At 38.1% G+C, this 26,959-nt stretch overlaps 1 protein-coding gene across 2 annotated transcripts in view; it reads left to right on the top strand.

Moving 5' to 3' along the window:
* The window catches only part of RNF17 (ring finger protein 17), a 128,560-nt gene that overhangs the window by 51,875 nt on the left and 49,726 nt on the right, over positions 1-26,959 (top strand). For both annotated transcript variants that reach the window (XM_030922126.1, XM_030922127.1), the window contains 6 exons: positions 733-922; positions 1,711-1,879; positions 3,748-3,938; positions 5,662-5,803; positions 21,525-21,678; positions 26,208-26,323. In XM_030922126.1, the coding sequence (XP_030777986.1) occupies positions 733-922; positions 1,711-1,879; positions 3,748-3,938; positions 5,662-5,803; positions 21,525-21,678; positions 26,208-26,323 (962 nt within the window). The remainder of the gene's footprint in view (positions 1-732; positions 923-1,710; positions 1,880-3,747; positions 3,939-5,661; positions 5,804-21,524; positions 21,679-26,207; positions 26,324-26,959) is intronic.

The following is a 26,959-nucleotide window of genomic DNA, read 5'->3' on the forward strand; positions in this document are numbered from 1 at the left end:
GAAACACTACCTTCATAGGGCTGTTGTGGGGAGTAAGTGAATTCAGACAAAACACAGAACATTTCTGAGCTTATAGTAAGCATTCACCTGTGGGCCTTTTTTTGTTTGTTTGATCTTCTTTTTTCCTGGTTATTTATTTGTAATCCAACTGGTCCCTACAAAGGTCTTCCTCTACTGCTGAGTCCTTAATTCATCTTCCCTTTTCTCTGAACACCAGTGGGTGCCAGTTAATTTTGGCATTTCACAGGCTGCCTTTCATTGTTTTACTCTCACTCTCCTTTACAAAGAGTTAAGATAATTGTTTCTTCTCTCGTTACAAACTTCAGTATGTGTTCGTCAGTAAGTGTACTTGTGTACATGCACAAGGACAGATGGTCTTGCTTGTAAGTACAGTGTAATTGTGGTAATTTGCCTGTCTCTCTTCCTTTCTTGAGCTTCTTGATGGCAAGACAGTCTCATTCATATTTGTTCTTATTGCTCATGAAGCAGGTCCTCATTAAGTGACTGCTAACTTAGTATTTGGATGTTTAGCTCCCTATTTAGCTTGTTTCTGTATAACAGAAACTATCATAATATGCTGTATTATATCCTTCTCGTAGCACTTGAACACAGTGGTATATCATCAGTAAATAAATGAATTAAGACTTTTTCGTGGTAAAACTTAACGTGTCCGTAAACTTACTAAATGTCTTTCTTGATAAATGTTGGTAATGATTTGTTTCCCTCATTTAGGTGCAAGAATATTTGTCAACAGTATTAAAAATGGAATGTGGTGTCGAGGAACTATCACAGAATTAATTCCAATAGAGGGTAAAAATACCAGAAAACCTTGTAGCCCACCCAGATTATTTGTCCATGAAGTTGCACTAATACAGATATTCATGGTAGATTTTGGAAATTCTGAAGTCCTGTTTGTCACAGGGTATGATATTTTATAATATGTATTCTTGGCCTGCTTAGAAACATTTTGGAGGAAGGTGGAGTTAAAGAATAAAGGAAGTTAGAGGTAGAGAGGAGTAATTTCTCGTTCTTAACTTCCAAGACACACGTTTTATTATTTTGCTCTCCAGTTGTCTTGATACGTAAAATTTTATCATTTACCAGTATTACTAGATGGAGAGCTTAGAAAAGGAACTCCAAACTTAAGTACTCTTCTTATGTCACTTCAAAGTGGGGAATAATACACAAACTAATTCTTTTAAAGAAAATGTTACAGTTAGCTACAGATGATTGAGTTAAATTTTTAATCAGACTTCTGTAATTTCATTAATGTTTTTTGAAGTGTCATGCTGTCTCACTCACTGTCAGTATTTTAAATGGTTTTCTCTCTCTTCTAGGAAAATAATACAAACTGCTATGTTTCTGTCGTAAGGACCAGTATTAACCATAGCATGATCGCTTAGTGGTTATAGCTTTATAAATAAATAGATTTATATGGGGGGAAGTGTCATTTTCTCCTTTAAGCTCAGATTGAATGAATATATGAAAGTACAAATGTAGCTGAGATTTCATTCTGTGGAGGAAAACAGTGTCTCTGCTTATAGAAGCTAAACTAAATCTATATAGTAAGAAAGTATGAATTTGGAATGTAACTTTCTAAAAAGTGTAACTTAAGAAAAATTATACTTAGAAATGCATACCTTCAGTGGGGGAAAACAAATTTAAGTTTGAAACTTTACTTTCAATAAATATTACCTGAATTTCTCCTAGAGTTGTTGATACCCATGTGAGACCGGAACACTCTGCTAAACAACATATTGCACTAAATGATTTATGTCTGATTCTAAGGAAATCTGAACCATATGTTGAAGGGCTGCTAAAAGACATCCAGCCGTTAGCACAACCATGCTCATTGAAAGACATTGTTCCACAGAATTCGGTAAGTGAGACTTTATTTTTTCCTTCAGAGGCTATTAAAATTGTAGCTATGTGTTGCCAATTAGATTGCTAAGTATAGCCTCAGGGAACCACTAATCTTGGTAAATACATAGTGCATATTAAACTATTATTTCTAATAGGAAAGGAAATGAACTTCAGTTTCCACAATTGAAAATATTTTTAATGGGAAATTGAGTTGAATAAGCACATATTAACATAATGATTGGTTAAGAATCCAAGCAAACCAGTAATTTTGGAGTCAACTATCCAGAGAAATAAGTTTATGGTGTGGTGTGTGTTTCTCTACAGTATTTTCTTATTTCCATTGCCCTTTATTACTCTATTTAATGCCCATATTGGATTCTGTGTTTTGTATTATTTATGAAAATCTGTTCTCCAGCAAGATTGTAAACTCTTAAGAGACAGAAATTGTAACAATACATGTTAAGCAGTTCTATTCTTACAAGGTTTATGCGAGCAGGAGTCTGCCTTTGCTCATCGTTGTGTTCCTAGCATTTAGCAGATCACCTGCCACATAGAAGGCATTCAGCACATATTTGAAATAACAAATAAGTTAATTAAAAAAGGAAGCACAGAAGTAATAGCACTGGTGTTTTTTTTTAAATGGTGTTTTGTTTTTAATTTTCTCTTTTTTAACTTCTTGCATTTTTTACACTGAGTGGATTTTACATTTATAATCATAAAAACTTCAGAAAGCTATTCTCTTTTTTTTGTTTTTAAGGAATTTCTGGTTTTGATCATGAAATTTACTTTCGATATGGTACTTAAATGTTCAAAGATCAACATAAAAACTTTTTTGGCTGGGTGTGGTGGCCCAAGGCTGTAATTCCAGCACTTTAGGAGGCTGAAGTGGGAGGATTGCTTGGGTTCAGGAGTTTGAGACCAGCCTGGGCAACATGGCGAGACCCTGTCTACCAAAAATACAAAAATTAGCCAGGCATGGTGATACACCATGGAGGCTGATGTGGAAGGATCGCTCGAGCTTGGGAGGCAGAGATTGCATGAGCTGAGATTATGCCACTGCGTACTGGTCTGGGTGACAGAGTAAGACCCTGTCTCAAAAGAAAAATTTTTTGCCCAGTGAGTGGATTTTTTTTTTAAATCACTTAAGTAGCATAAATCTTATGCATTGCTAGTAATGGAAACTAGATTAACTGATGATTGTAAATTTTTAAATTTTTTTTAGCCATACCTATATTTTCAAAATTACCTTTTGAATTTTCATCTAAGTGGAAAATTGAATACTTGTTTCTTTCATTTTGAGATCTTTCTTTATAACCTTCATATTACTATTCAAAAGTGAAACTAAATTCTAAAGTAAAACCTCGAGAATATATTTATAAAGTGAAGGTATATGCACATTGTACATTCATAAAGACTGCCCCTAAGTTTGTGGCCCTGGCTGTTTTTTTCTTTCTTTTCTTTTTTTCTTTTTTTGACATGGGGTCTTGTTCTGTCACCCAGACTAGAGTGCAGTGGCACGATCTGGGCTCACTACAACCTCTGCCTCTCGGGTTCAAGCAATCCCCTGCCTCAGCCTCCCGAATAGCTGGGATTAAAGGCACCCGCCACCACGCCCGGCTAATTTTTGTATTTTTTGTAGAGACAGGGTTTCACCATCTTGGCCAGGCTGGTCTTGAACTCCTGCCCACCTTGGCCTTGCAAAGTACTGGGATTACAGGCGTGAGCCACCACACCCGGCCTTCCCTGGCTGTTTCTTAATGTCTGTGGTTGGTTCAGTTTGCTCACAGTTGCGTCTGTGGTTGGTACAAACCTAAATCCAGAACATTGTAACATTAGAGATACTTATAATTACTAATTACTATGGAATTTTACTTTTTTGCCCAGAATGAAGGCTGGGAAGAGGAAGCTAAAGAGGAATTTCTGAAAATGGTTAATAACAAGGCTGTTTCAATGAAAGTTTTTAGAGAAGAAGATGGTGTGCTTATTGTAGATCTGCAAAAACCACCACCAAATAAAATAAGCAGTGATATGCCTGTGTCTCTTAGAGATGCACTAATTTTTATGGAATTAGCAAAGTAAGTAACTTATTAAAACTTAAATATTCTTTGAGATTATAGCTATAAATAAGAGTAGCAGACTTTGCCTTTAAAAACCATGTCTCTAAAGTAAACCTTAACATACCTGAAGAAGTTAAAAATACTGCTTTTAGACTTTCCTAAGTACGGTTGTTGTCTGTGAAAACTGGATTCAGATAATTGGATTTAAGAAAATAGGCTGGACAGGGTGGCTCCTAACTGTAATTCTAGCACTGTGGGAGGCCAAGGAGGGAGGATTCCTTGGGGTCATGAGTTTGAGACCAGCCTGGGCAACATAGCTAGACCTCATCTCTACAAAGAAATACAAAAAGAAATTAACCAGGCATGGTGGCATGTACCTGTAGTCCAGCTTCTCAGGTTAGGAGCTGAGGTGGGAGGTTTGCTTGAGCCCAGGAGTTTGAGCTGTGCTCTTGTCACTGTACTCCAGGTTGGGTGACAGAGTGAGACCCTATCTGTAAAGAAAAAAGAAAATTAGAAAAATTAGAGAAATTAAGGTAGCTCAAAATATAAAGTATGTGTAAATAACTAACATCTTTTGAACTCTTGATAACTTTATAAGTATGAGGGTTTCAAGAATTATAGCTTAATTTTTCCTAAATTTTCCTAAATTTTCTAGCCTTTGGAATGAGTTCATGATCACTACCCTATATTTAATGTATGAATCTAGAATAGATGTTTAAAGTTTATTTGTCTGTCATTTCTTTTTGTTTGTTTGTTTGAGACAGAGTCACCCAGGCTGGAGTGTAGTAGCACAGCCTCAGCTTACTGAAACCTCTGCCTCCCAGGTTCAGGTGATTCTCATGCCTCAGCCTTCCAAGTAACTGGAATTACAGGCACACACCACCACTCCCGGCTAATTTTTGTGTTTTTAGCAGAGACTGGGTTTCACCATGATGGCCAGGCTGGTCTTGAACTCCTGCCCACCTTGGCCTTCCAAAGTGCTGGGATTACAGGCGTGAGCCACAGTGCCCTGCCTGTCCATCATTTCTGATGACTTAAGTAACCATAGAGGTAGTCAAAGATTCTAATTTTTACCCTGGATGATTGGGAATGGAACCCAAGCAGGTTCCATTCTAGAAAAATAAAAGTAGTCTTGGAGCTGGAAGGGGCCACAGAGACCAGCTCCAAGATTGCTGACATCACCAATTGCTACCACAGACCACAGATATCAATGTAACACAAAGAACAGAAGCAGCTTTGAATCTAAGTATGATGTGAAAGCCCAGCTCTAAAGTTTTGAGACTTGGTACCTTTTTAACCTGGTTTGATAATTGAAGACAATACCGAGAAATATTAGAAGAAAGAAATTAGAAGATGAATGCTTTTGGTAAATAAGTCAGTACATGTGCAACTCCTTCCTTTAGATCAAGTCACTCAGAGAAGAGAGACTAGGAAAATGGCTTGGCCAGGTATGGTGGCTTACATCTGTATCCCAGCACTTCAGGAGGCCAAGGCAGTAAGATCGCCTGAGCCCAGGAGTTCAGGGTCAACCTGGGCAATGTAGGGGAGACCCTGTCCCTACAAAAATTAGCCAGGTGTGGTGGCATGCCCCTGTGGTTCCAGCTACTTGGGAGGCTGAGGTGGGAGGATTGCTTGAGCCCAGGAGGGTAGAGGCTGCCGTGAGCCATGATCGCACCACTGCACTCCAGGCTGGATGACAGGGTGAGACCCTGCTGACGCTTTTCATTATGCTTTTAATTAGGTTTAAGTCACAATCACTAAGAAGTCACTTTGAAAAAAATACTACTTTACACTATCATCCACCTATTTTGCCTAAAGAAATGACAGATGTTTCAGTAACGGTTTGTCATATAAATAGTCCTGGAGATTTCTATCTTCAGTTGGTAAGTATATAATGTGTTTTTAAATGAAGTTTTTAAATTTTAATTAGACATGTATAACAAGAATGAGTGTCTACTGTCAATTTTAGTTAGAGCAAACATACCACTGTTAACCTTCTGTACATTTAAATTTCTTAGTAGTTGCAACTTCAAACAAGTTCACATGATTATCATAAATTGAAAGAACAGTGAAGGATAATTAATGTATAAATGTTTCTTGCTACCTTCTGAAATCTGGAGACTAGGAAAGCATATAGAGTTAGCAAGTAGAAATATAATGACAAAGTTTTTCTAACCTGTACATCTGAAAATTTGCTGATTATTATTAGGTGTTTTCTGAATTTGAACACAAAATAGACACAGATTAAAGGCATTTCGTATTGAACTTTGGATGTGTGACTGATACGTTTAGATAGTAACAACAATAGTTCATCCTTATTGATTTCTGGGTGCTTTGTATGATTTCACTCATCATAAGGCCCTTAAGACTTGAAGTGCATTAACTAATTAATCTTTGCACAATCCTGTGAGAAAGACACTGTTGTCTCCATCTGAATGTGGAGACCCTAACCACAGAGATGAAGCATCTTGCAGCTGTGTGAAGGTTATACAGCTCGGAAAGGGTGGAGCCAGGATTGACCTAGGCTGTGCAGCTTCAGAACCTGTCATCTCAAGCACCGCGTCACACTGTAGTGGCTCCTCAGATGAGCTTTTCTAGGTTAGGGTTTGCATTTATTTCTTTTGTTGATATTTTACAGTGTCTTTTATGGTAAAATATACCTAATATAATTTTATAGTTTTTAATAATTGTTCAGTATACGATTCCAGTGCCATTAAGGACATGAAGTGTTGTGTATCCATTTCCAGAGCTTTTTATGTATCTCAAACAAAAGCCCTGTACCTATGAAACAATCACGTACCATTTCTTCTCCCCTAGTCCCTGATGAACTGTTCTACTTTCTGTCTCTCTGAAATTGCCTATTCTAGGTACCTCCTAAGTGAAATCATAAACAGTGTTTCCTTTTGGATCTGGCTTTCTTTCACTTCAACTTAACGTTTTCAAGGTTCCTATTATGTAGGATGTATCAGAATTTCATTCATTTATATGGCTGCATAATACTCCATGTATGGATATACTACATTTTGTTTATCCATTGATCTATTGATGGCCATTTGGATTGTTTCCACCTTTTGGCCTATGTGAATAATGCTGCTATGGACACTGGCATAAAAGTATCCATTCGGGTGTCTGCTTTCAGTTCCTCTGGTATGTATAATATCTAGGAATGTTTGCTGGATTATATGGTAATTTTATGTTTAACTTTTTGGGGAACTGCCAAACTATTTTCCACAGCAGCTGCAGTTTTGCATTCTTACCAGCAATCCACAAGGTTCCAATTTCTCCATACCCTCATGAACACTTGTTTTTTTTCTTTTTTTATTATTGGTATACTTTAAGGTCTGGGATACATGTGCAGAACATGCAGGTTTGTTACATAGGTATACATGTGCCATGGTGGTTTGCTGCACCCATCAACCTGTCATCTACATTAGGTATTTCTTCTAATGCTATCCCTCCCCTTGTCTCTACCCCCCAACAGGCCCCGGTGTGTGATGTTCCTCTCCTTGTGTCCAGGTGTTCTCCTTGTTTAACTCCCACTTATGACAGAACATGTGGTGTTTGGTTTTCTGTTCCTGTGTTAGTTTGCTGAGAATGTCCCTGCAAAGGACGTGACTTATCCTTTTATAGTCTGCATGGTATTCCATGGTGTATATGTGCCGTATTTTCTTTATCCAGTCTTATCATTGATGGACATTTGGGTTGGTTCCAAGTCTTTGCTATTGTGAATAGTGCTGCAATAAACATACATGTGTATGTGTCTTTATAGTAGAATGATTTCTAATCCTTTGGGTATATACCCAGTATTGGGATTGCTGGGTCAAATGGATTTCTGATTCTAGATCCTTGAGGAATCGCCAGACTGGTTGAACTAATTTACACTCCCACCAGCAGTATAAAAGTGTTCCTGTTTCTCCACATCCTCTCCAGCATCTGTTGTTTCCTGACTTTTTAATGATCACTATTCTAACTGGTGTGAGATAGTATCTCATCGTGCTTTTGATTTGCATTTCTCTAGTGACCAGTGATGATGAGCTTTTTTTCGTATGTTTGTTGGTCGCATCAATGTCTTCTTTTGAATAATAGCATTCTTAATAAGTGTGAAGTGGTGTCACTTTGTGATTTTGATCTGCATTTCCCTAATGGCCGGCGATACTGAACATCTTTACATGTCCTTATTTGTTGGCCATTTGTGTATCTTTGAAGAAATAGCCATTCTAGTCATTTATCCATTTTTTTTTAATTTTTAAAACTTCTTGTTGTTTTTTTATTTTTTAAACACAGGGCTTCACTCTGTCGCCCAGGCTAGAATGCAGTGGCATGATCGTAAGCTCACTGCAGCCTCAATCTCCTAGGCTCAAGGGATCCTCTAGCCTCAGCCTCCCATATTGCTAGTACTACAGGCACACACCACCACACCTGGCTAATTATTATTTTGTAGACACAGGGTCTCGCTAGGTAACCCAGGCTGGCCTTGAACTCCTGGGCCAGAGTGATCCTCCCACCTTGGCCTCCCAAAGTGCCGGGATTGCAAGCATGATTCACCATGCCCAACCCTTTGTCCATTTTTTTAATTGGGTTGTTTATTTTGTTGCTGGATTGTAGGAGTTTTATATATTCTAGATACTAAATTTTTATGAGATATATGACTTACAAATGCAGTTGATCCTTGAACAAGTGATGGTGGTGGATACCAACACCTGTGCAGTCAACTTTTTTTTTTTCCTTTCTTGAGACAAGGTCCAGCACTGTTGCTTAGGATGGAGTGCAGTGGCAAGATCATAGCTAACTACAGCTTGTAACTCCTGGACTGAAGTCGTCTCCTGTCTGAGCCTCCCAAGTAGCTAGGACTACAGGCATGCACCACACCTCGAAATTTTTTTTTTTTTTTTTAATAGAGACAGGGTCTTGCTATGTTGTCCAGGTTGGTTTTGAACTCCTGGTCTCAAACAGTCCTCCTGCCTCAGCCTCCCAAAGTGCTGAGATTACAGGCATGAGCCTCAACACTCAGTCTGCATATAACTGTTGATTTCCACAAAACTTTACTAATAGTCCTACTATTGATTAGAAACCTTAATAATATATAAACAGCTAACATATATTTTGTATATGTATTGGATACTGTATTCTTAAAGTAAGCTAGAGAAAAGAGTTACTAAAAATCATAAAGAGAAAATAGATTTACTATTCATTAACCAAATGTGGATCATTACACAAGTCTTCATGCCCATCATCTTCGTGTTGAATAGACTGAGAAAGAGCAGGAGTTGCTCTTGCTGTCTCAGGGCTGGCAGAGGTGGAAAAATTCACACATAATTGGAACTGTGCAGTTCACACCCATGTTCCAAGACTGGCCGTATTTTCTCCCATTTTGTGGGTTGTCTTTTCACTTTCTTGATAGTGTCCTTTGTTCCACAAGTTTTTAATTTTATGAAGACCAATTTAATTATTATTTCTTTCGTTGCTTGTGCTTTTGGTGTCATATCCAAGATATCATTACCAAATCTGACATCGTGTTTCTTCCCTGTACTTGCTTCTAAGAGTTTTATAGGTTTAGATCTTTGATGCATTTTGAGTTAACTTTTGTACAAAGTATAAGGTAAGGGCCCAGCTTCATTATTTTGAATTGGATATCCAGTTTTCCCAGCACTATTTGTTGAAAAGACTGTCCTTTCGCCATTGAATGGTCTTGGCACCCTTGTTAAAAGTGAGAGTTTATTTCTGAACTTTCTATTTTATTCCATGTGTCTGTGTATCTGTCCTTATGTCAGTACCACACTGTTTTGATTACTGTAGTTGTGTTGTAACTTCTGAAATCACAACGTGGAACAAAGTCTTCCAACTTTGTTCTTTTTCAAGATTGTTTTGGTTACTCAGTGTCTCTTAAGATTCCATGTGACTTTTAGGATGGGTTTTTCTATTTCTCCAAGAAATACAGTATGATATTGAGTATGATATTATCATTTGCTAATGTATTGAAACACAACTGATTTTTACATGTGAATTTTGTGTCCAGCAGCTTTGCTGAATTAATTTGTTCTAACAAGTGAGAGAGGGTGTGTGTGTATGTAATTTAGGGTCATTTTCTCATATATAATATCGTGTCATCTATGAACAGAGAAATGTCATTGGGATTTTAATAGGAATTACATTGAATTGTAAATCATTTCAGATAGCATTGACATCTTAACAATTTTAACTCTTCTTATCCATGAACACTGGATTTTTTTCATTTATTTAGATTTTGTTTAATATCTTTCAACAGTTTTGTGTGGCTTTCAGCGTATCAATTTTTGGCACCTTTGGTCAAGTTTATTCCTAATTCTTCTTTTAGATGCTGTTGTAAATGGAATTGCTTTTTAAATTTCCTCTTCAATTTGCTCATTTGCTAATGTATTAAAACAACTCATTTTTACATGTGAATTTTGTGTCTGGCAACTGCGGAATTAATTTGGTAGCCCTAACGGGGGTGTGTGTGTGTGTGTGTGTGTGTGTGTGTGTGTGTGTGTGTGTGTGTAATTTGGGGGAGGTTTCTTACATAGAAGATCATTTCATCCATGAACAGATATTTATACTTTTTCCTTTCAGGATGCCTTTTGTCTTTTTCTTAACCTAATGCCTCTGGCTAAGATTTCCAATATCATATTGAATACAAGATGAAAAAGCAGGCTTCCTCATTTTATTCCTGTCTTAGGGGAAAAGCATTTGTCTTTGACCATTGAGTTTGATATTATCTGTGGGTTTTTCCCAAATGACTTTTACTATGTGAAGTAAGTTTCCTTCTGTCTCTTGTTTATTGAGTGTTTTTATCATGAAAGGGTGTTCAATTTTTCAAATTCTTTTTTGCAACAATTGAGATGATCATGTTTCGGTCTTTCCTCCATCCTGTCAATGTGGTATATTACGTTGATTTGGGATTTTGTTTTATTTTCTTGTTTGTTTATTTTGAGACAGGGTCTCCCTCAGTTGCCCAGGCTGGAATGCTGTGGTATGATCTCAGCTCACAGCAACCTTTGCCTCCTGGACTCAAGCAGTCCTCCCGCCTCAGCCCTCTGAGTTGCTGAGACCAAAGGCGCCCACCACCACACCAGGCTAATTTGTAAAATTTTTCTGTTTTGTAGTTTTGAGATCTCACTATGTTACACAGGCTGGTCTCAAACTCCTGAGCTGAAGTGATCCTTTCACCTCAGCCTCCCAAAGTGCTGGGAGTATAGGCATGGGCCACTATGCCTGCTGTGTTGATTTTCATATGTCATTATCCTTGTGTTTTAGAAATAAATCCCACTAGATAAAGATGTATAATCTTTTTATCACAAATTTGTTTAACATCGTTGTTGCCTTGGCATCCATTTTTAGGCCTAACATAAGTTGTTTGAAACCGAGTCATACCACCTCACCTTTGGCTTACTTAAAACTTTCTCTCCCCATGTGGCTGTTTGCAGTGTGGGTCACTTGTTCTACATCTCACTGACCCAACATACCCCACAGCTGCTTACCACAATAAAACCAGAGTCAGCACCAGAATCATACAAATAATTTACCCCCTTTATACATACTTTCTTTAAATTAGCCAATTCACAACCCCTGCTGGAAAGCCTTAAGAGATAATGCCTGTGGACCTTAATAAAGGCAGAATTCTATAGAATCACTCTTACCTGTGATTAGCAAAATGCTTCTTTTATTTCATGTGTTTTGTTTTGCTGCCTCTGTGTCTCACCTGACTGACATACACATACCTAACTTTCCTCCCAGTTAGCGCTCTCTTAGAGAGTGGCTATCTTGGTGGGAATAAACCGGACACAGATCAGACAAGAACCATGAGGACATCTGCTAGTATAAACAGGTTTCTTGTGAGACGTACACTTGGTCACAGGTCAGGCAACAAGGCATTGGCCCATTCACCAAGGTAAAGAAGTATCCTCTTTTGATTTACTGTAAACATCAGTGACCACCTCCTCTAGAACCTTGTCAGGGCAGGGCTAGAGTTCATGGCAACTCTCCAGAGAGAGACCCGAAGACCAAGTTAGAAGAAAACAAAATCTCTTAATATGCTGAATTTGGTTGATTAGTATTTTGTTGAGGATATTTACATCCGTATTGACAAGGGATATTGATCTGTAATTTTCTTAGAGTGTCTTCATATGGCTTTGTTATCAGGGTAATGCAGCCTCTTAGAGTTAGTATTCCTCCATCTTTTAGTTTTTTGAAAGAATTTGAGATGGAATGGTGTCAATTCTTCCGTAAATGTTTGGTAGAATTCAGCAGTGAAACTTACCTGGTCCAGGGCTTTTCATGTGTAGGAGGTTTTTGAATCCTGTTTGAACCTCTTTACTAGTGTAAGTCTACTTGGATTTTCTAATTCATGAGTCAGTCTTGGAAGGTTGTGTGTTTCTAGGAGTTTGTCCATTTCATGTAGGTTATCCAGTTTGTTGGCATACAATTGTTTATAATAATCTCTCATAATTTTTTACTTCTTGGCTGGGCGTGGTGGCTCACACCTGTAATCCCAGTACTTTCGAAGGCCAAGCTGGGTGGATCACTTGAGGTCAGTAGTTTGAGACCAGCCTGGTCAACATGTCGAAACCCTGTCTCTACTAAAAATACAAAAATTAGTCAGGTGTGGTAGTAGGCACCTGTAGTCTGAGCTACTTGGGAGGCCGAGGCAGGAGAATCGCTTGAACCCGGGAGGTGGAAGTTGCAGTGAGATGAGATCGTGCCACTGCACTCCAGCCTGGGTGACAGCAAGACTTCATCTCAAAAAAAAAAAAAAAAAAAAAAAATTTTTTTTCTTAAAATTGATAGTACTGTCTCCACTTTAATTTCTCATTTTATTAACTTGAGACTTCTCTTTTCTAGTTATTCTAGCTACAGATTTGTCAATTTTGCTGATCTTTTCAAATAATTGACTTTTGGCTTTATTAATGTTCTGTTTCTTTATCCTGTCTTATTTATTTTTGCTCTAATCTTTATTATTTCTTCTGCTACCTTTGGGTAATTTTCTCTTTTTCCATTGTCTTACGTATATAGTTAGGTTCTTAATTTGCAATATTTTAAAATCGTGTGTGTAGCTATAAGTTTCCCTGTTAGCACTGTTTTATTGCATCTCATGGGTTTGGTATGTTGTGTTTTCATTTTCATTTGTCTTGAAGCATTTCTTCTTTGACCTGTTGGTAGTTTGTGGTGTTTAGTTTCTACATGTTTGAATTTTGCAGTTTTTTGTTTTTGATTTCCAGTTTCGTTTCATTGTCATAAAGACAAATACATTTTATGATTTCAATTTTTTGAAATTTATTAAGACTTTTTTGTGGCCTAACATATGGTCTATTCTGAGAATGTTCTAAGTGGCCTTGTATGAAAAAAAAAAGTATATTTTACTGTTGGCTAGAGTGTTTTGTGTATGTCTGTTAGGATCTGTTGGTTTACAGTGTTGTTCAAGTCTTCTGTTTCCTTATTGAATCTCTGTCTGGATGTTTTATCCAATGTTGAAAGTGGAATATTAAAGTCTTCTATTATTACTATTGAACTATTTTTTCCTTCAGTTCTGTCAATGTTTGCTTCATATATTTGCGTCTTTGATGTGTACTGCATAATTGCTTATAATTGTTATATCTTACTGGTGAATTGGCCTTTTTATCAATTTATAATGTCCTTTCTCTCTTGTAAGAATTTTTTATTTAAAGTCTGTTTTGCCTGATACCAGTAAAGCCATCTCAGATCTCTCTTGATTACTATTTGCATGGAGTATTTTCTTCCATCATTTGACTTTCAACCTGTGTATGGCATAAGGTATAAAGTGTGTCTCTCGTGAACAGCATATAGTTGGATCGTGTGTTTTTTTTTTTTTTTAATTCATTCTGCCAATCTTTGTCTTTTTTTTTTTTTTTTTTTTTTTTTTGAGGCACAGTCTCTCTCTGTTGCCCAGGCTGGAGTGCAGTGGCCGGATCTCAGCTCACTGCAAGCTCTGCCTCCCAGGTTTACGCCATTCTCCTGCCTCAGCCTCCCGAGTAGCTGGGACTACAGGCGCCCGCCACCTCGCCCGGCTAGTTTTTTGTATTTTTTAGTAGAGACGGGGTTTCACCGTGTTAGCCAGGATGGTCTCCATCTCCTGACCTCGTGATCCGCCCATCTCGGCCTCCCAAAGTGCTGGGATTACAGGCTTGAGCCACCGCACCCAGCAAATGTTTGTCTTTTAATTGGAGAGTTTAATCAATTTACATTTAAAGTAATTATTGATGAGGAAAGACTTCTGCCATTTGCTGTTTTCTGTATCTTACCACTCTTTTATTCTTTCCTCCATTGGAGCCCTCTTTTGTGTTTAGTTGCTTTCTTCTTTTTAGTCTGATGTATTTTTTAAAATCTCGTTTGTAATTGTGTTAAAAAAACATAAAATTTATTATCGTAACCGTTTTTTAGTGTAACTTCAGTAGTGTTAACCATATTCGTATTACCATGCAATAGATTCCTAGAGCATTTCCATCTTGCAAACTAAAACTATACTCATTGAACAACACCACATTTCTTCCTGCTTCCAACCTCTGGCCAGCACAGTATTACTTCTGCATTTTTATGAATTTTACTGTGTTAGATACCTTGTATAAGTGGACTCAGGCAGCATTTGTTTTTCTGTGACTGGCTTATTTTACTTATAATAATGTCCTAAAGATTCATCCATGTTGTAAGCATTGATAGAATTTCCTATTTTAAGGCTGCATAAGACTTTTTGTATGTATATACTGCATTTTAAAAATCCCTTCATTTGTCAGTGGACATTTGGATTGTCTGCTGTAATGAACATGGATATTGCAAATGTTACAGTATTAGGTTTTGCTTCCCTTCTTGTTTCCTTTTTGTGTTTATCTTGTAGACTATTTTTTATCATTAACATGGAGATTATATATCACATCCTAAAGTTGTAACAATCCAATGTGAGTTAATATGAACATAATTTTAACTTCACAAAAAACTGTACTTCTCTGCAGCTCTGTTTTTCCAGTATTTTTGATGTCACAAATTAATCTCTATACTCTGTGTGCTCAATAACATAGATTTGTAATTTATGTATTTGTCTTTTAAATCCTGTAGAAAATAAAAAAGTAGAATTATAAACCAAAATTGCAATAATACTGGCTTTCCCATTTACCAATGTATTTACCTTAACCAGAGATCTTAATATCCTCATGTGACTTTGAGGTACTGTCTAGTGTCCTCTCATTGCAACCTGAAGGACTTCCATTAGCATTTCTTACAGGGCAGGTCTAGTGGTAATAGAGTCCCTCAACCCTTGTTTATCTGGGACTGTCTTAATTTTTCTCATATTTTTGAAGGCTAGTTTTGCCAAATGTATAATTTTCAGTTGACAGGTTGTTTTTTTCTTTAGTACATCATATATCTCTCCCTCTTCCCATTTCCTTCTGGCTTTCAAGATTTCTTTTTTGTCTTTTTTTTTTTTTTTTTTTTTTTTTTTTTTGAGACAGAGTCTTGCCGTCTTGCCCAGACTGGAGGCACTGGCACAATCTCTGCTCATTGCAGTCTCTGCCTCCTGGGTTCAATCAATTCTCTTGCCCCAGCCTCCCTAGTAGCTGGGATTACAGGTGCGCACCACCATGCCTGGCTCATTTTTATATTTTTAGTATAGACAGGGTTTCACCATGTTAGCCAGGCTGGTCTAGAACTCCTGACTTCAGATGATCTGCCTGCCTTGGCCTCCCAAAGTGCTGAGATTATAGGCATAAGCCACTGCATCTGGCCTTTTTTTTTTTTTTTTTTTTTTTTGGAGATGGAGTTTTGTTCTGTCACCCAGGCTAGAGTACAGTGGTGTGATCTTGGCTCACTGCAACCTCTGCCTCCCAGGTTCAAGCAATTCTCCTGTGTAAGCCTCCTGAGTAGCTGGGACTACAGGTGCCCACCACCATGCCCGGTTAATTTTTGTGTTTTCAGTAGAGATAGGGTTTGACTATGTTGGCCAAGCTGATCTCAAGCTCCTGACCTCAAGTGATCACCCACCTTGGCCTCCCAAAGTGCTGGGATTACAATCATGAGCCACTGCTCCCGGCCTGGCCTCCAAGATTTCTAATATGAGAGATTGACTTATAGTCTTCTTGAGTCTCTTTGTAGAAGACATGTTGCATCTCTTTTGCTGCATTCCAGATTTTCTTTTTGGCTTTGCCTTTTTAGAGTTTGATTATGTGTCTTGGTGTATGACTCTTTGGGTTTATCCTATTTGGAGTCTAATAGTGTCTTAGTTCCCTGGAACTGCTATAACAAATTACTATTAATTGGGTAGCTTAAACAACAGAATTTATTGTCAACAGTTTTGGAGTCTAGAAGTATGAGATCAGTTTGTCAGAAGAGTTGATTTCTTCTGAGGGGTGTGAGGGAAAATCCATTTCATCTCTGTGCTTTAGATTTTGGTGGTTTGCTGGCAATCTTTTGTGCACATTGGCCTTTGCTGCATCACCCTGATCTCTCCCTTCATCTTCACATGGAGTTCTCCTTGTATATTTGTCTCTGTACCCAAATTTTGCCATTTTTATAAAGACATTAATCATACTGAATTGGGGCCCATCCTAATCACCTCATTTTAACATGATTATAAGGATTCTATATCCAAATAAGGTCATATTTGAGACACTGGAGCTGATAGCTGTCTAGCATATCTTTGAGGGAAGATACAAATCAACTCCTAATATTAGACTTCTTGGATTTGTAGATTCATGTCTTTCTTTAAATTGGGGACATTTTATGCCATTTAAAAAAATAATTTTTTGCCTCTTTGTCTCTCTCTTCCTTCTATGACTTCCATAATGTCTGTGTTGGTTCACTTGAGTCCCTTAGGCTTTGTTCACTTCTCTCCATTCTTTTTTCTTTCTGCTTCTCAGACTTGATATGTAAATTTTCCTGTCTTCAAGTTCACTGATTATTTTTCTTCTTTCCACTCAACGCTGCTTTTGAACCCCTCTATTGAATTTTTTCTCCTTAGTTATTATACTTTTGAGCTCCAGAATTTCCTTTTTATAATTTGTATCACTTGTTGATATTCTCATTTTATTCATATATCATTTCCCCAAATTTCTTTAGTTCTTTGTTTTCCCTTAGCCCTTTTAACATATTTAAGACAGTTGAGTATTTTTGATTTGCGTTTTTTTTTTTTTTTTCCTCTGGTTGCACGTATCTGCATCTTCTTTATGAAAAGATATTTCAGAAAATACTGAAGCAGCTTCCTTGTCATCTCGTGCCAAGAAAGTTAAGGACATGGACACACATGAGGAGTTTAGGAGCGGAGGTTTAATATGCAGAAGAAAAAGAAAGGAGAACAGCTCTGTCTCTAGTGAGAGAGAGAGAGGCTTCTGAAAGGGAAAGACTGGCTGGTGGTGGATGTGCCGGATTTTATAGGCAGGTTTAAGGAGGTCATGTCTGATTACATAGGGTCCACAGATTGGTTCAGTCAGGTTTGATGTTTACATAGCATGCCAGAAAGACTGGCCACCCTACCCTAATCTTATAATGCAAATGGACTTACCACTCGACTGGCGCCATCTTGTGTGCTCCTTACTGTACATGTGGCTGACAAGGAGAGAAGGGAGGATGGAGCCACCATTTTGAACAGGTTTGGCACAACTGCTGGTATCTGTGTCTGCAGCTCAATTTTACAGGCTGCTGATGCTTAGAAAATGATTTGGGGGCTGCTTTTCACTAAACAGGAAAACCTTGCCGAGGACTCCTTCCTGTATTCTCACTATCTGCCTAAGCAATTTCTTTTTTTTGTTTGTTTTTGTTTTTTTTTTGAGATGGAGTCTTGCTGTGTCACCCTGGCTAAGTGCAGTGGCACGATCTTGGCTCACTGCAACCTTCACCTCCCAGGTTCAAGCAGTTCTCCTGCCTCAGCCTCCCGAGTAGCTGGGATTACAGGCATGCGCCACCACCCCTGACTAATGTTGTATTTTTAGTAGAGATGGGGTTTCGCCATGTTGGCCAGGCTGGTCTTGAACTTCTGACCTCATGTGATCCACCCGCCTTGGCCTCCCAAAGTGTTGGGATTTTAGGCGTCAGCCACTGCACCTAGTCTCAGTAATTTCTTTTTAACTCCTATATCAATATGAAATGAAACCTAAAGGATCATGAATGTAAGATGAAGTGACAGAGGTCCCTGATGCAGTGGCACAGAAACTTCTGATATCAGTCAGTACCTGCAAGCCCTGTTCGGTCCCCTTTCAGGATTACTGCTTGCTTCTGGTTTTCAGTGAGGTCAGGGATTCTTGGCACTCTGTGTCGTATCTTTACAGTTAGTTTCATATGTTTTCATGTTAATGTCCTTTCATTTCAACTTTAAGAACTTACAGAATTTCTTGTAAGGCAGGTACAGTGGTGATGAACTCCCATAGCTCTTGTTTGGGATTAAAAGAGTTGTGTTTTTTCTTTAAAAGAAAAAAAAACAAACAAAAAACAAAAAAATGGAGTCTGGCTTTGTTGCCCACTCTGGAGTGCAGTGGCATGATCTCAGCTCACTGCAACCTCCACCTCCCAGGTTCAAGCAATTCTCCTGCCTCAGCCTCCCAAGTAACTGGGATTATAGGCACCTGCCACCACGCCAGGGTAATTTTTGTATTTTTACTAAAGACGGAGTCTTACCATGTTGGTCAGGCTGGTCTTGAACTCCTGACCTCGTGATCTGCCCACCTCGGCCTCCCAAAGTGCTGGGATTACAGGTGTGAGCCACCACACCCGGCCGAGAGAGTTGTTTTAAAAGCTGTAGTAGGGCCGGGCGCGGTGGCTCACGCCTGTAATCCCAGCACTTTGGGAGGCCGAGACGGGCGGATCACGAGGTCAGGAGATCGAGACCATTCTGGCTAACACAGTGAAACCCCGTCTCTACTAAAAAAATACAAAAAACTAGCCGGGCGAGGTGGCAGGCGCCTGTAGTCCCAGCTACTCGGGAGGCTGAGGCAGGAGAATGGCGTAAACCCGGGAGGCGGAGCTTGCAGTGAGCTGAGATCCGGCCACTGCACTCCAGCCCGGGCGACAGAGCGAGACTCTGTCTCAAAAAAAAAAAAAAAAAAAAAAAGCTGTAGTAGTTAATTTGTTTTGGTACTTTTCCAAACTGTTTCAAAGGCCGTTTCTTGTCATGTGTGATCACTGAAGTCCATTGTTTCCTTGGCTTGTGTTCAGCTAACGATTGACAGAGTTCCTTGAATGTCAGGAGCTGAAACAAACAAGAGAGAGAAAGAGGAAGGTGCCTCTTTCTTAGACTTTGCAGACTAGCTCTTTGGTGGGCACTTCTTCGCCGTTTAGATAGGCTGAGCCTAGGAGTCTGCCTGAGGTCAAAGTTAAAGTCTTTTCATTTCTTTTCTGGGCATGCATCTTGTCAGGGCAGACATGTGGCTTTGTAAACTCTACCATATATATGACTGCTTTTGAATGTCCTAATTTTGTAAAGATTCTTACCCCAGATTCTCTTCCTGGCCTTAGATGGTCTATTGTATGTTTCTACTCATAAACTCCCCTTCCAAGCAGCTGCACTTTTACTCCCCTTTGCCACTTTTACAAGTGGTCCCTACAATTCTTCCTGCCTGTGTTCCAAGTTATGTGAAACAAAAACTAACTCTTTGCATCAGTCATGCAGGTATCTCCCAGACTTAGGATACATATACACAGTAATTTGCATATAAGTTCTGGTCTGTTCCCTCTGGTTCAAGGGAGGGAACTGAGAACTAGATTGCCACTGCTTAAGACCAGGACCATTGTCATTCTGGGAAGAGGGTAGGGTGAGGGCGAGTAAAAATACCACAAAACTTTCCTGCCGTTTAGAAAATTGCTTTTACTTCATTAGGCTTCTTGGTTACTATAAACTTTGGATTGTTTTCTAGAGATCTGATCTAATAAAGTTGGTTAAGACACTTTCTCATTTTTTCAATGTTTCTGTGTTGGAACAAGAACTTAAAGCTTCCTAATCTGCTATTTTGTTGGCATCATTCCTCTGCTGAATTTTTACGTGTTCACTCTGGCTTACCTGTTACTGGAAGAATTTGCGTAATAGCTACTTAGAAATGAAAGTTAGAAGTAGTTTTGGCCGGGCACGGTGGCTCAAGCCTGTAATCCCAGCACTTTGGGAGGCCGAGACGGGCGGATCACGAGGTCAGGAGTTCGAGACCATCCTGGCTAACACGGTGAAACCCCGTCTCTACTAAAAAATACAAAAAGCTAGCCGGGCAAGGTGGCTGGCGCCTGTAGTCCCAGCTACTCGGGAGGCTGAGGCAGGAGAATGGCGTGAACCCGGGAGGCGGAGCTTGCAGTGAGCTGAGATCCGGCCACTGCACTCCAGCCTGGGCGACAGAGCGAGACTCCGTCTCAAAAAAAAAAAAAAAAAAAAAGAAGTAGTTTTAAAGTAATTTAAATGAAATAAGAAAAGATAGGGATTCAGAAAATTTTCACTTGCATCATTATACTCACAAGAAAAAATTCATTTTTTCCATTGAAATGGATTTCAGAATATTTTTAACACTAATAATTGGTATTCGAAGAAATAAACTTATAATCCTTGATTTTTTTGGTAGTATAGGAAACTTTAGAAACGATTTTTTGATTATACCAGATAGCACCATTTAATAAGAGAAAAGTCTGTATTACTAAAGAATGCAATCATTCCACAAACCCTACTGAATTATTATTGATTTAAGGAAGAATTATCAATTCACGTTAAGATGGATGGTTGATAAGAAACTGGATATTCATATAATGCCAAAGTAGCTCCACATAAATTCTTAAGACTTGGTTATTACAAGGGCATAAACAGAACTACACATTGAGAGGGGTCAGGATCATCACTGCAATCAATAAATGAATCTTAGCATATTAATAGTCATTAAGTATTAGGCCTTGATGTGTTGCAACCTGAGTGAGAAAAAGCCACCTATGACACAGTCTAGCCAAAAATATTTGCCTTGGATCCATCAAACCCTTAGTAGTAACTTTCAGCCTTTTAAAAATTCAGCAGATAGACCTTACTCCATGGAGGAATAAGCTAAATAGCAGCATGATGATATAACCACATAAATCCGTAAGGTATGGGGCATTCTGCAGAAAAATAAGCTGACTGTCTTCAACAAGACATGTTCATTAAAAGTAGAGGACTGTACTAGATTATAAAAGAGTTATGAAGATAACAGTCAGAAGCAGTATATAATCTTAGTTTGTAATGGGTTTGGATCAGTTAAGGAAAACTAAATGTGACCTAGAAATACTAGTTACTGAAACAGAAAAAGTGAGAAATGATAGAAAAATGTAAGTGATTGTGTATGTGGTAAAGTCTAGTTTTGGTAAAAACAAATATACAGGGAGTGTGTGTGTGTATGTATAGAAAAATGTCTTGAAGAATACATACACTAAGTTATCTGGCAGAATGTGACTTTATTTTTATGTTTGTACTGATTTTCTATACTGGTTCTGCAATAAAATTTTGTAAAATAAATTACATAACACAATTGATAGATTTACATTCAATTCAAGTTTTAATGTTTTATAGTTTCAATGACAGTGCTTGTAATTCATTCAACACTTAACATTTTAAGTTTCTGTGAAATGACAGTGCTTTATCCCTTTATTTGCTAGATAGAAGGCCTGGATTTTTTATTTCTGTTAAAGACAATTGAGGAATTCTATAAAAATGAAGCTGGAGAAAATCTGGAAATCCTCTGTCCAGTTCAAGATCAAGTCTGTGTAGCTAAATTCGAAGATGGAATTTGGTACCGAGCAAAAGTTACCGGTAGGAGAATGCATGCTGTTTCTGCAGGGAAATGTTATACTTCAAAACTACTATCATTTGAGTTGGTACCAATTCAGTCTTGGAAGTAATATTATTTGATCTTACCATTTGCTCTGTCATCTCTCTTTAGAAAGCTAGTGATAATGTTGAAAGGTGAATTTATCTCCTGAGATTTTGTTTGACTTGACTAGAACTTAACCATTGGGAATCTTACTGGAAAAGTAGTATAGATAGAACAAAGCAACAGAAATTAATTATTCAAAAACTGGTGAACTCTAGCTTCATGTTGACTGTTTGTCTGTCCCATGCTATTTTGATTGTCAAGGTACAAATTAAAGGTAAGTGCTTTGTGTCCTTTCTGCTTCTCTTCAATTTTAATATATTCTTCTTTCCTGGGAATTATTGACCGAACTGCTAGTTTTCTCAGTGTATTTTTTCTACTTTTTATACATCCTCCTTAAGTAATTGATTCAACTTATGAAATAATGGGAAGAATAAAAAGTGGGATTGAAGACAGAAGATTTATGAAAATGGAGGTATTAGCAACAAAAATAGTAAAGTTAATTATTCCCCCGCATTGACTAAGACAGAACATCACAGACTAAGCTTGTGTGGGTTATTAAATTAGATATACCATAGGCAGTTTAACCCATTGTGTTTTATTTTACATCCTTTCTAGTTTGTAGATATGTCTTTTTATTATTGAAAGGGTGAAAGGCTGGGTGTGGTGGCTCATACCTGTAAATCCCAGTACTTTGGGAGGCTGAGGTGGGCGGATCACTTGAGGCCAAGAGTTCGAGACCAGCCTGGCCAACATGGCAAAACCCCGTCTGTACTAAAAATAAAAAGTTAGCCAGGTATGGTGGTGTGTGCCTGTAAGCCCAGCTACTCAAGAGACTGAGATACGAGAATCACTTGGTACTGGGAGGCGGAGGTTGTAGTGAGCCAGGATTGCGCCATTGCACCACTGTACTCCAGCCTGGGTGACAGAACAAGACTCTGTCTCAAAAAAAAAGGCCGGGTGCGATAGCTCACGCTTGTAATCCCAGCACTTTGGGAGGCTAAGGCGGGCGGATCACCTGAGGTTGGGAGTTCAAGACCAGCCTGACCAACATGGAGAAACCCCATGTCTACTAAAAATACAAAATTAGCTGGGCGTAGTGGTGCATGCCTATAATCCCAGCTGCTTAGGAGGCTGAGGCAGGAGAATCACTTGAACCCGGGAGGCAGAGGTTGCAGTGAGCCGAGATTGTGACATTGCACTCCAGCCTGGGCAACAAGAACGAAACTCTGTCTCAAGGAAAAAAAAAAAAAGAGAAGTCGCCCAGCTAATTTTTTTGTATTTTTAGTAGAGACAGGATTTCGCCACGTTGGTCAGGCTCGTCTCAAACTCCTGACCTCAGGTGATCTGCCCGCCTCAGTCTCCCACTCCCAAAGGATTGGGATTACAGGCGTGAGCCACTGTGCTCGACAATTTTTTTAAAAATTTAGTTTGATACTGTTTAAAATGTTTTTTCCATTATTAAGGTAATCTAAGATCTTTACAAGTTGCTCCTAATATATAATCAGTTCTGTTTGTGTCACAACTATTCTTGCAACCTGAATTTTCTATCCTTCATTTGTCACCATTGATTTTAATTTTGTTAGTGGTTAGTGACTTGAACTAAAAATTTTCACATGTGGTTCTTATGAATGTCTTAGTCTGTTTTGTGCTGCTGTAATAAAATACTACAGACTGGGTAGTTTATAAACAATAGAAATTTCCTTCTCAGTTCTGGAGTCTAAAAAGTCTAAGATCAAGGCACTGTTTTATGGAGGGCTTAGTCTCTGTTTCCAAGATAATGACTTGTTGCTGCATCCTCCAGAGGGGACAGATGCTGTATCCTCTGATGCCAGAGGTACGAAAAAGGAAGGCAAACTCCCTTCACCAAGCCCTTTTATAAGGGCACGGAATCCTATTTATGAGGGCAGAGCCCTCATGACTCAGTCACCTCCCAGGTACTGCTGCATTAGGGATTAAGTTTCAACATGAATTTTGGAGACAAAAACGTTCCAACGATTACAATGAAGATACCACTGTATAGTTTGGTAAATATCTTTGGAGCAGACAAAGGCATTTTTCATGATACTAAGAACTTCGCAACTGCTTTTCAAATTAGGATTATTGGCTTGAAAATGTTAACTATTTGGTGAACAATAAGGCCTCTGAAATCTTTGAGTAGTAACATTTGGGGAAGATGGAGTGTCCATGGTGCTCATTCTGCTTCTTCATTTCTGTTAGCACCACTTTTGGGGATACTAATAGAAGTATGTGTGATTTGTGTGGTCCATTTTCCTGTATCTTCTGTGGCCCTGTTGAACTCCACCTTGAAGACGATACTTGTTTTGGTGAATAGTAGCTCTTTTGCTTTTTATCTGCCTAATTTAAAAGTTAATGCTAAAAGACACACTCCACTTCCCTCCTTGAAGGCAATTACTTTTCATTCTTTCAGCTATTTTGTTGTTTACTTGTGTTCCTTCTTTTACTAATATGTAATACTTCACTTGACACTTCAGTTTTAGATATTACCTGTTATTCTGTCAGGCAAGTTTTGGATCTCCATAGCCCTTTTGTCCTCCTTTTTCTCTTTTCTATAGTTATATCACAATTTTTCATTAAATTCATACTCTGTGTAAATAAAGCCATAAAGTATACTTTGTTTAATTCTATTGTGGGTTCATGATTGTGTTCATATTTCACTTTATTTTCTTTTAATTTATAAGTGTATTTTTAATAGTTCAAAACTATTTTCTATATGATTAGACTCTTCAGATAAATGTTAGTATGATTTTTTTTTTTTTTTTTTTTGAGCATGAAAACATCCTTTTTGAGACGGTCTTACTCTCATCCAGGCCGGAGTGCAGTGGAACATGATCATGGCTCATTGCAACCTCTGCTTCCTGGGCTCAAGCAATCCTCCCACTTCAACCCCCAGGTTAGCCGGGGCTACAGGCACTTGCCACCACACCTGGCTAATTTGTATATATTTTTTTGTAGACATGGGGTCAGACTCCTAGGCTCAAGTGATCCTTCTGCCTCTGCCTCCCAAAGCACTGAGATGACAGGTGTGAGCCATCACATGTGGCCAGAAACATCCTTTATCTTCTCCAGCTGGGCTGCTTGCCCCCTAGGCTTACTACACACGTTTTATTCTTGCTCTGTATTTCGGTTGGCGCATACTCCATTGCTCTCCAGTACTGGGTCCTTGTTTTCTGGATGCCACGTGTGCCTCTTCGGTTTAATTCCCTTTTCCGCGGGGAGCCATCTTCCCCTGGTTTCTCCAGAGAACACAAATGGGGAAGTTTGAGACCTTCCATGTCTGACTCTGTTCTCATGTGATAATTTAGATAAAACAATAACATTCTTTAAATTACTTTCCATGTCCATCTATTTGTTTAAAACTACATTTCCATTCAGAGACTTTAGGGAGAGTAAGAATCTAATAGCATTGGTAGAATTGAGAACATCCTTCTAGCAAGGGGATTCCAGTGGAAGTGGGGAGAGATTACCCTATCTTTTGGCTTTAGAACAACACGTATCTTCTCAATTATCATGGATATCCCCTACCATAGGGCATGTGTTTGAAGTGTCATCTTGAGTGAGTGCTAGTGCTGTGCCACTTGCTTCTACTTCTGCCAAGGAGCAGAGAATACTGGACTTTTTTCCATATTGAAATGATATATCATGTGTTAGTCTTTAACTTTGAAAACCATGTATTTTGAGTATTTTCAAAAAGGTTAGTGTGTGATGTCTTTTTAAAAACTTCTCTGTGTTTGAAACTTCCAGAGACTTCTTTAAAGTATAGAGAATAGACTGATATAGAGGTCTCTCTCTACTTGTTTTTTTACGGTATGCCCCAAGTACAATATTTTTTCAAAATTTCACAGATATTGTTATATGAATGAATCTTTAGTTTGTTGAATCTTTTGCCTTGTTTGATCACCTATTTTGACTAACAATAAACATGTATTAAGTGCTTACTTTGTACCTTGTGCTTTTTAAATAGGTGAATCCTTCAAAAACATCTCATGAAATTAGATTATATTGGTATACCCATTTTACAGATGAAGTAATGAGGCTCAGAGAGAAAAAATAACTTGCTCAGGGTAATAATATCTTAGAGATATTAATTAGCTTGCTTTAGGTCACAGAATTTTAGTGACGGAGCTAGTGTTCTAAACTGGTCAGACTGACTCAAAGCCTAATTCTTAACTTTTAAGTCATACCACCTGCCATATGATTTTGTTATCCTGATTTTGGCTATCCTTTGTATATTTAAAACATACTAGTTTTTCATTCTTACAAGTCTGCATTATGGATGATTTCAAGGTTCACATATTTGAGATTTTTTTACATTTTAAAAAGTATTAAGTTTGTATATTGAAGCTAAAAGTATTCTAATCCTGTTGGCTATAAACCAATCTAAATCTTTCTAGATAATTCTGTTTCCTTTCCAAGTTTGTAATTTCGAATTTCATAATTTTTCAAGGATTGCCTGGACATCAGGAAGTTGAAGTTAAATATGTGGACTTTGGTAATACTGCAAAAATAACAATTAAAGACGTGCGTAAAATAAAGGATGAGTTTCTGACTGTCCCAGAGAAGGTAATCTATTATTTCTAGGGCCAGAATATCAGCACAAATATGGAAGTCTTTTTAGAAGCTGTTGTCACCATAGAAATGTTAACTACCATTTTTGTCTAGTTTCTGATACAGGGACTATAGATAAATGTTGCTATGGTTACTACTGAAGAAATAATATGTATATCATGGCAAATAAGCATATTAAACATTAATTCGGTATATTTGTTTCTTAAATACTTGTTGGCAGCTTTTAATATATCATTTTGAGATCATATATTGTGGTAAGAGTCATGTTCATGATATATCAAGTTAAAAATGCTTATCTCAGAAGTGCTTCTACTGTGATCACATTTATGCTTAAGTATCTATGTGTGTACAATAGAGAAGCCTGGGAGAATATGTAAAAAACTGAACCTTGTTTATCTCTAGGGAGTAGCAGTATTCTGAAAGAAGGATGAGAAGGAGTCTTATTTTCTAATTTATATACTCTCTGTTGCATGAGTTGTTTTTAAGCCGTGGTTTTCATTTTAGGAAATGTGTAGTATTATAGAAAAACATTTTAAAATACAAATGAGCAGACTGGGCACAGTGGCTCATGCCTGTAATCCCAGCACTTTGGGAGGCTGAGGGCGGGGAGATCATGAGGTCAGGAATTCG

Source organism: Rhinopithecus roxellana, chromosome 18 (assembly GCF_007565055.1).
Source record: "Rhinopithecus roxellana isolate Shanxi Qingling chromosome 18, ASM756505v1, whole genome shotgun sequence".
NCBI classification, from domain to species: domain Eukaryota; kingdom Metazoa; phylum Chordata; class Mammalia; order Primates; family Cercopithecidae; genus Rhinopithecus; species Rhinopithecus roxellana.